This window comes from Ranitomeya imitator, chromosome 5, assembly GCF_032444005.1.
Source record: "Ranitomeya imitator isolate aRanImi1 chromosome 5, aRanImi1.pri, whole genome shotgun sequence".
NCBI classification, from domain to species: Eukaryota; Metazoa; Chordata; class Amphibia; order Anura; family Dendrobatidae; genus Ranitomeya; species Ranitomeya imitator.
In genome coordinates this window covers 252,940,193-252,950,997 of record NC_091286.1, presented here as the reverse complement: position 1 = coordinate 252,950,997, position 10,805 = coordinate 252,940,193, and the positions used below count along the sequence as shown (strand labels likewise).

Here is a 10,805-nt window from a genome sequence, read left to right as displayed (position 1 = left end):
GTCCCCTCTATAATTTGTAAAGCGCTGCGGAATATGTTGGCGCTATATAAATAAAATTATTATTATTATTATCACAGCTAATATCCCACGGGGGTCTGGAGTTGGAATGATGCTCAAAATCAAAGTGGAAAATGAAGTTACAGGTTATTATTTGTCGTTTACACATCTATGACCCTAATAATTTCCATTAATGATTCAGATAATTGAATTATGTTAGGGAATACTCAAAAAGATTTCAACATAATGATAACCTAATTTTAAATCTAAAATGTTGCTTTTTATCCAGTACTAAATGCTTATTCGTGTCCCAGAAAGGTTTAAGGTGTGTGTAAAATAAGGGCATGCCACGCAATGGAATTTGTGCAGTTTCTTCATAACAGATGTTTGAATACAGCATCCGAACATTATCTTGTTCTCCATTTGCTCAACACTTCGTAAACTCATATAATTGAAGGTTATAATCATTATGGGTTTGCAGTTGAATGAAGTTCTACCTTAAATCTGAACTCAGTTTTCAAGTCCGTTTTGTGTGAATGCACAATAAGTTCTTCATAGATGTATTATATCTGCTGCAGGATAGGAAGATGTACTCTCAAAACAAATATATATAGTACATTTCCCTGCAGTTAAGTTCATCATTAATAAGCCAGCAAACAGAGATAGGGCAATTGGGCTTGTAAATAATTCTTTAAAAAAGTTAATATTTGGATATAGGGTGATTACGCGTACAAAGTCTGATTCACTGTCAACAGTATGCGGGAAAGCAACAGATTCTCAACTCAGATCCCCGTGATCCAGGCTTTATAAGGCGACAAACACAGCTGTGTTAGTTACATGTCTCATCGATCATGACCATATTCCATGAGATGATTATGCTATTGTGTCTGTGGCCAGAAGTGGCATTAGGCAGTGCCAGTCCTGATGTGTCCAGTAACTATGAGCACTATCCACCCATGTGGGAACTTGTTCCTGAGAATCTGACTGATTTCAGCAATGACAATGGCAAAGTTGTTATCGATCCCTGGGATTATCTCCAAAGGATGGCAATGTATAAAATAATGTTATCTGCCACTGCACTATACTTGGATATGAAAGAGCCAGGTAACAAAAGGAACGTACTATGGGGATTGCCTCTGCAGCATGGATGGCAGTACCATACAGGTAATGCAATCCATATCACAGGGCTACTGAGATTCTAAAATTCTACAGACACGTTGGATAGGAAAGTGTTGTCATTTGGTATACCTTTATAGCATTGTGTGACTTTATATAATACTTTACGTGGAATAAATTCAAACTCTTCAATTAATTATCTTATAAAATTCAGATTTAACCTTGAAATATGACTATTATCTATATAACAATGTGAGGCACATTTTTATTTTGGTTTAAATATGAAGTTCAGATGATTTTAAATGAATTTCAGATTTTACTGAACTTACTCTAATATGTTGCAGTTTCTAGAATGTCTCATCCGGATTTTGTGTGCTTGGTAAGTATCCAGTAGATTAAAGAGAGCCTAAAAAGTGGAATCATGCTTCCCGAGCCATGTGCAGCATGAATCAAATGCTTTATGTTTTACTCCGAAACACTGCAGCTTTTCTGAGAATCCATACTTTTAAAAGTGGGCTGAGGGACAGGCTAGACTGATTCATGCCGCATGTGGTTTGGACAGTTCCAATCTCCACACAGGTTCCCTATAAAAGGGTACTGCAGGGAGATTAAAAAATGTTGTATAATACAAGTATTATAAAGATAATAGAACTACACTGGGTATCTCATCTTTTTAGTTTATGAGGGCAGAGACAGTACAATTTTTTTTAATCTCCCCAGAGTACCCCTTTAACCCTTAAATGTTGCATGACGGTATAGTACGTTTTGAGTACGTATCAGTTCCCGCATCATGATATGCTATACCCATCATGTATTTAAACTACCACTGTGTGAAAACACACCGTAAACACACAGTGACAGCTCGGTACTGGCAGTGGTCACTGCCATTGATCAGCAGGGAAGAGATGCAGGGACCCATATGGCTAGTCCCCGCTCTCTGATCGCAGTAGTCAATCCAGTCAATCTGACTGACTGATCACAGTATGTGATCTGCAAGGGGTGCTGAAATATTAGCACTACCCTGCAGGATCATCGTGGGGAGCTTGGGTCAGCTGACAGCCATGCTTCTGCAATTACAGCCAGTGCCAGTGCCCACATCACCCCTGGCTGATTATACCTCCAGATGCCACGATCAATAGCAATCACAGCATTTAAAAGATTGTGAGAGGAAGTGGGCTTCCTCTCTTGCCCCATTGGAACCGCTGTGATGAAATCATGGGAAGCACATTGTTGCCATGGCACCTGGAGGTCAAACAATGACTTCCTGATGTGCTAGGTACAGGGGCCTGTGAGACCCAGTGTAATCTGACAGGTCTCATTGCATTGATCAGACTATTGAAAGTGAAGGTCCCATAGAGGGTCTATGTAAAAAAGTAGAAAAAAATTAAGGAAAAAAATCAAAATTAAAAACAGAAAACAAAAACACAATAAAGATCTAAAAATACACATATTTATGTAAAAACAAAAAATAAACTAATAAAGTATGCATTTTTGGTAACGCTGTATCTGGAACGATCTGATGTATAAAAATGTCACACAACTTAACCCTTTCAGTGAACACTGTAAATATCATGGCAAAAGACCATGCTTTTTCATCATACCCATGAAACAAAGTGGAATAAAAAGAGAACAAATGTTAAGATAAATGTTATATCTGAAATTGTCATCTTGTCCTGCAAAAAACAGCCATACAGCTTTATCAACAGAAAAAAAAAAAGATAAAGCTCTCAGAATACAGCTATGAAAAAAAACTTTTTTTTCTATAAAATCATTTTTATTGTGTAAAAGCAGCAAAACATAAAAAATATATAAATGTGGTATCTCTGTAATCGTACTGACCAGAAGAATAAAGCTGTCTTATCACTTTCACCACACAGTGAAAAGCATAGAATTAACCCCCAAAACAATTCATGAATTTCTGTTTTTTGTTCATTCTGCCACCCAAAAATCACCATAGAAAGTGATCAAAAAATTGCATATGACCAAAAATGGTACCAATAAAAACGTCAACTCGTCCTGCAAAATACAAGCCCTCACATGACTGTTGGCAGAAATATGGAAAAATTATAGCTATCAAAATATGGTGATGTAAAACTTTTTTTGTGTTTGATTGCAGCCAAACGTAAAAAAATATATATAAATGTAGTATTGCTGCAATTGCACCAACCCAAAGAATAAAATTGTCTAATCACTTATACTGAACTAGATGGTGGCCCGATTCTAACGCATCGGGTATTCTAGAATATGCATGTCCATGTAGTATATTGCCCAGTCCACGTAGTATATTGCCCAGTCACGTAGTATATTGCCCAGTTACGTAGTATATTGCGCAGCCACGTAGTATATTGCCCAGCCACGTAGTATATTGCCCAGCCACGTAGTATATTGCCCAGCCACGTAGTATATTGCCCAGTCACGTAGTATATTGCCCAGTCACGTAGTATATTGCACAGTCACTTAGTATATTGCGCAGCCACGTAGTATATTGCCCAGCCACGTAGTATATTGCCCAGCCACGTAGTATATTGCCCAGCCACGTAGTATATTGCCCAGTCACGTACTATATTGCCCAGCCACGTAGTATATTGCCCAGTCACGTAGTATTTTACCCAGCCACGTAGTACATTGCACAGCCCACGTAGTATATTGCCCAGTCACGTATTATATTGCCCAGCCACGTACTATATTGCCCAGCCACGTAGTATATTGCCCAGCCACGTAGTATATTGCACAGTCACGTAGTATATTGTCCAGCCACGTAGTATATTGTCCAGACACGTAGTATATTGCCCAGTGATGTAGTATACAGCACAGACACGTAGTATATTGCCCAGCCACGTAGTATATTGCCCAGACATGTAGTGTATTGCCCAGTAATGTAGTATTTTGCCTAGCCACGTAGTATATTGCCCAGCCACGTAGTATATTGCCCAGTGACGTAGTATATTGCCCAGTCACATAGTATATTGCCCAGCCACGTAGAATATTGCCCAGACACGTAGTATATGGCCCAGTCACATAGTATATTGCTCAGCCACGTAGTGTATTGCCCAGTGACGTAGTATACAGCACAGACACGTAGTATATTGTCCAGCCATGTAGTATATTGCCCAGACACATAGTATATTGCCCAGTGACGTAGTATATTGCCCAGCCACGTACTATATTGTCCAGCCATGTAGTATATTGCCCAGCCACTTAGTATTGCCCAGTGACGTAGTATATTGCCCAACCACGTAGTATATTGCACAGTGACGTAGTATATTGCCCAACCACGTAGTATATTGCCCAGTGATGTAGTATATTGCCCAGCCACGTTGTATATTGCCCAGCTACATAGTATATTGCCCAGTGACGTAGTATACAGCACAGACACGTAGTATATTGTCCAGCCATGTAGTATATTGCCCAGACACATAGTATATAGCGCAGTGACGTAGTATATTGCCCAGCCACGTACTATATTGCCCAGCCATGTAGTATATTGCCCAGCCACGTAGTATATTGCCCAGTGATGTAGTATATTGCCCAACCACGTAGTATATTACCCAGTGACGTAGTATATTGCCCAGTCACGTAGTATATTGCCCAACCACGTAGTATATTGCCCAGTGACATAGTATATTGCCCAGCCACATAGTATATTGCCCATTTATATAGTATATTGCCTAGTGACATAGTATATTGCGCAGCCACGTAGTATATTGCCCAGTGACGTAGTTTACAGCACAGAGCCACGTAGTATATTGCCCAGCTACATAGTATATTGCCCAGCCAGGTTTGTCACAGGTTAAAAAATAAAAAATAAACATATACTCACCTTTCCGAGGGCCCCTTGTAGTCGAATAAATAACCGTGACAGACAGACAGACAGACGGAAGTGACTCTTAGACAATTATATATAAGATGAAAAATGGTATAAAAAATAAATAAAACCAATTTTTGACCTGCTGTTTATTTGTTTATTGTGCCTCCTAAAAGATCGCAGTAAGGCTCGACACGCATTTATCCGGCGATCTATGCTGTGTGCTTACTAGGGGGTTTCCATGTAAATCTATGAAATTTTGTGATTCAGACTAAAGATTCAATATAATGAGGCAGATGAAAATACTTTGGACTCTGTCTGGCCTATCCTCTGACAATGCCCTTCTTTTTAGGCATGCTTTAAAGTGCGGTCAACCAAAGTTTCCAGATATCACAGAACAGAAGCCACACAGATTCCAGAGTAACTCTGTTGATTCACTAGTGAATGGATCCCTCATCTAAATCATGTATTTTGCAGAATTAGATAGAAACACTGATGTAAGTGCTCAGTGTAGAGCAAAGGATAAATGTGAAGTCATCCAAGATGTTTTGTAACCATAAAATGCCACTAATAAAAGCTTCTACTCAACCCATAAAAAACAAGTTCCCACTTAGTTCCATCATTTGTTTATAGAAATATAGGGGCTTCCACATAGCACAAAGCCTCTGGAAAAGTGACATGGTCCCCACCAAAAGAAATAGAGCAAATTCTGCGGTCCCAAATCCGCCCTCCCTTCTGAGCCCAACAATGTGCCTAACCCACAGTTACTGTCCTCATGTTTGGTATTACAGTAGTGAGGAGAGCCCACATAAATTATTGGTTGGGTGTCTCCAGAAGCATGAGTTGGACACAATCTGTGGGCACTATAATGTACTGGTCACTACAATATACAAGCACTAAAATGGGATATTTGCATTTTCACTTTGCAACATTCCTTCCTGCTTGTTTCTTGAAAACATCCAAGGAGTCAAAATCATCACTAGACCTGTAGATGAATTCCCAGAGGGGAGTAATTTCCAAAGTGGGGTCAAATGAGGTAGGTTTTTGCTCCTCTGGTATGTAGGGGCTCTGTATATGGAGTCTCCAAACTATTCTATGAAAATCTGCACTCCAAAAGTCAAATAGTGCTCATTCTCTCCTGAGTCTCGCTGCGTGGCCAAATAGTACTGTAATAGCCACAATCATGAGAAATTGTGTAAGAAATTATGCTTTAATTTTTCCCTTTTTCCCTTGTGAAAATGTTATATCTGAGGCTAAAACAACATTTTAGTAGTAAAAACCTAAATAATTTTTTCTTTACCGCTCAATGGTTTAAAATTCTTTGAGGCACATGTGTGTTCAACATGCTCACTGCACCCCTAGATGAATTAATTGAGAATTGTGATTTGGAAAATTGTGCCACTTCTAGGGGATTCTGCTGTTCTAACACTTCAAAGGCTCTCCCAATGTTACATGGCACCAACTAAATATTCTAGCAAATCTGAACTTCAGTATGGCACTCCTTTTCTTGTGAGCTCTTCACTTTGCCTGAAAAGTAATTTCTGATCACATATGGGGTAATGTCATACTCAGAAGAAATAGCGTAACTAGTGTTGATCGAATAGCTACAGATAAGAGCTTATCCGAATAGCTATAGAATGTACAGAATAGCTGCCTCGGGAACCCGGATACCTGGAGCGCTCCAGATAATCAGCTGTTCAGCGCCGCAGCTGCATGTGTCACGGCAGTGTGACAGTAACAACACATGCATGGAGAGCCTGTTTTTTTGTGGCGCCCAAGCAGCTGATTATCGGGAGCGCTTCAGGTATCCAGGTTCCCGAGGCAGCCATTTGGTAACCACTATAGCTATTGGGATAAGTGCTTATCTGAAGCTATTTCATCAACATTATGTGTAAAATATTTTCTCCTATTAGCACTTTTGAAATTAGAGGCCTTGGGTTTAGAAAAACATTTTTGTGGAAAAAATGTAATTTTTCATTTTCACAGTCCAATGTTATACAATTCTATGAAATACCTGTATTTTTAAAACGCTCACTATACTCTTAGAGGAATCTTTTGAGAGGTGTAGTTTCCAAAATTAGGACACTTCTTGGGGTTTCTGCTATTTTGGCATCGCAGGGGCATAATGATAAATTAATTTTAAAACTAAAATTTTGCTTTTTATCCAGTACTAAATGCTTATTTGTGTCCAGGAAAGGTTTAAGGTGTGTGTAAAATGAGGGCATGCCACGCAATAGAATTTGTGCAGTTTCTTCATAACAGATGATTGAATACAACATCTGAACGTTATCTTGTTCTCCATTTGCTCTACACTTCGTAAACTCATATAATTCAAGGTTATAATCATAATGGGTTTGCAGTTGAATGAAGTTCTACATTAAAATCTGAACTCAGTTTTAAAGTCAATTTTGTGTGAATGCACAATAAGTTCTTCATAGATGTGTGAGGGGGTGGTTGAAGATTCCCACTCCACAACCCTTCTAAAGCTGTTTTAGTAGATATCATTGCCTGTGTAATCATAACAGATGTTATTGGTGTTTTAGCCAATAGATGGCAGTGATTTGCAGATTCATACGATTGTTGTCACCTGTATGTCAGTTGGCACAAAGGGAGATAACCAGCTTGAGCTGCCCCCATCGACAATTGGAAAACCTGAAGGATACAGAGAGTTGCTAGCGGCCATCTTGGAGTGCAGTTAGTAAAAGACAGATGTGACAGTAACACAGGAGAGAAGACTCATGTTGGGGAGACTTGTCGTTGGATATGTAGGCAGATATGCAACAGATACAGACTTATTTTGTGTGCAGGAGGAGTTTGAAATTTCCTAAAAGTAGATAGCGATGTTGTTACTGTTATATGCTTAGTTGAATGTAATGAATATACTTGTTGCACTTTGGTTTCACTTCCTCTCTGTTAAAAGTTCCTTTAGACTTTCTGTTATGCCATATTAAGAAGCTGATGCATGTACCTCATGTTCTGTGTAGATAAAAGTTGAATTACCCCATATAATCTACTCTCACAAGTTTCTTCTTCGACCAAACTATGCAACTGGTTATGGGCCCAGTATAAAAGACAGTAAGGACTTGGTGAATGCAAACGAATACTTCAGAGCAATTCTCTCCAAACAAGTAAGACAAATAAGTTAAAGATGAGCAGCAGTTCAGACCTGAGACTCACAGTAGCTAAACTAAACAATGAGAACTATCACTTATGGAAGTTCAAAGTGGAGATGTTATTGTCTACAGATGATTTATGGGAGGTAATCACTACAGACAGACCCAATGATAGTAATCAGACATAGGATAAGAAAAACAGACAAGCAAGAGATACTATCAGCTTATTAGTGGAGGATCATCAGTTAATCCACATAAGGAATGAGAATACAGCAAAGGGAATGTGGGAAGCATTGAGAAAGCTACATAAAAGGTCCAGCTTAAATCACAAACTATTCCTGCTAAGGCTACGTTCACATTAGCATCTTTGGGCGCAGCGTCGTCGATGGATACTGACGCATGCGTCATGCACCCCTATCTTTAACATGGGGGGCGAATGGACATGCGCCGGTATGCGTTGTCAAGCGTTGTACGACGCATGCATCATTTGTGCGCACCAGACAAGGTGCGGCCGACGCTACATGTTGCATTTTTCCCGCGCCAAATTTCCGGTAAACAATGCATGCAACGCACTTGCGTCGTAAATGCACCAAAAAAACCACATTAGTGTCTATGTAAAATGCATAGGGCGCAGGTGCCTGCGTTGACCCGCGTTGTTCGACACATGCGCCTTTTGAGTAAAAAACAAGTGATGAAGTGTCTAGACAGCGAGAAGAGCATAAGCATTAGCCAAGGCAAAATCCAACTCCATATTCATACAGATACTCCCATGGGACGCTCCATCTTGATGCTGGAAACACAAGTAAAATGGGAGGAATTCATCTGTGCAAGGGTATATATACACAAATTCCATTGGTGGTCTTTCTCTTTATAGTGTCTAGACACTTTTTTGGGCGTTTTTTATCTTCAATTGTGTCAAGAATAATAAGATTTTAGGACAACGCATGCGTCAAAAAACGCTGCGTTGTGTATGCGGTTTGACATGCGTTTTGGGTTGCGTCGACGACGCTGTGCCCAAAGACGCTAATGTGAACATAGCCTAAGAAAACTTTACAAGATTAGATTAAGTACAAAGAAAGACATGCAGCTGCATATAAACTCCTTGATGGAGGTGGTAACACAGCTGAGATCAGTGGGTGAAGACATTAAGGAAAGCCATATAGCAGCAATATTATTGTGCAGTTTACCAGATTCATACACTGCTCTGATAAATGCACTAGAGACAAGACCTGAAGCAGACATTACACTAGAGTTTGCAAAGACCAGACTTATAGATGAATATCATAGGGTGGTTTCACATTTGCGTCTCTGTGTGCAGTGTATCATCCGCACAGATCCATATGAGTCATGCGTACCTATCTTTAACATGGTGTACGCAGGGACATGCGTTTGCATCAGTTTGCATGCATCTGCGTACGCATGCGTCGTTTCTCAGTGTGCGACGGGGTCCGGCGAATGCAACATATTTTATTTTTTGAAGTGTCAAAAATCCGTCAAATATGTGCAGGCATGCACATGCAGATGAGTGCGTTAAAAAACACTTTACTGTCCATGGGAACGCATGCGTACGCATGTCCTTGCGTACTCATGTCCTTGCGTACGCATGTCCTTGTGTACGCATGTGTTTGATGTGCTTGCGTACTTTGGACTGCGTATGTCCAGGAACTGATTGAGACACGCCCATTGAGACACGCCCTCCTGAAAACATCAAACGCATGCGCATAAAAACGCAAACGCATGCAAAAAATGCAGGCAAACGCATGAAAACGCAGCGTTTTTTGCCCTCATGCGTATACTGATGCGGATAAAAAATGCTGCATAAGCATGCATTTGCGCATGCAGATGATACGCTGCGCACATATATGCAAATGTGAACTTACCCATAGAAGGAAATAGAAAGCAAACTATTCCACTGAAAGGGATAGTGAAAATGCTCTTAAAGCGACAGACAAGAAGCACAATAATACAGAGACAAGAGAATGTTTCAGATGTAAGAAAAAGGGACATTTAAAGAAAGACTGTACTATATGGAAAGCAGAACAACAAAAATTACACCAAAACGAGAATAAACAGGAAGTAAAAAGCACAATTTCTTACCCACATGTAGATCACTAGAATGGTACATTTAAAGTAACTGATAAAGAGTCATCGTAAGGCTGGTTTATAAAAGCTTGTTTACTGAAGTTGATGAAAATAATAAGGAAGCAATTTAGCTTGCAGATGGGAGTAAAATAACAGCAGAAGGTATTGGACAAGGAATGCTAATCTGTCCTGATAGATTTGGGCATAATTCAAAATTACTAGTAAAGGATGTGTTATATGTTCCCGCACTAGAAGGAGGATTGTTATCCGTAAAGCGTCTGACAACCAAAGGACTTACTGTAAAATTCAAAGATGATAATTGTACAATCCTATTGGGAGATAAGGTAATAGTTAATGTCAAAGCAGGTGAACAATTATATTATCTAGACACATTAAAGGAACAGATGAAGTTATGTACACATGATCACAAGAATTGTATTCACATGTGGCATAGATGACTAGGACACCGACATCCTGAGAGTATAATGACATTTCAAAAGAAGAATATGACAAAAGACCTATTGATATTTGATTGCTCAATTACTGTAAAATGTGAATGTTGTATAAAATCTAAAGCTACAAGAGTAACTATATCTAAAGAGAGAGAGACACAAAGCACAAGACCATTTGACTTGGTACACACTGATGTATGTGGACTGATGAAAGTGACCACATCAGGAGGTAATAGATAT

At 39.4% G+C, this 10,805-nt stretch overlaps 1 protein-coding gene across 2 annotated transcripts in view; it reads left to right on the top strand.

Annotated features, from left to right (window-relative positions):
* Positions 1-796: 796 nt before the first annotated feature.
* The window catches only part of C5H6orf58 (chromosome 5 C6orf58 homolog), a 95,723-nt gene continuing 85,714 nt past the window's right edge, over positions 797-10,805 (top strand). Inside the window, exon 1 of one of the 2 annotated variants that reach the window (XM_069726069.1) lies at positions 797-1,101. In XM_069726069.1, coding sequence (XP_069582170.1) covers positions 849-1,101 — 253 coding nt within the window. In that variant the 5' untranslated portion in view covers positions 797-848. Of the gene's footprint in view, positions 1,162-10,805 lie in introns of both variants that reach the window. The other variant, XM_069726067.1, reaches the window with a different exon arrangement.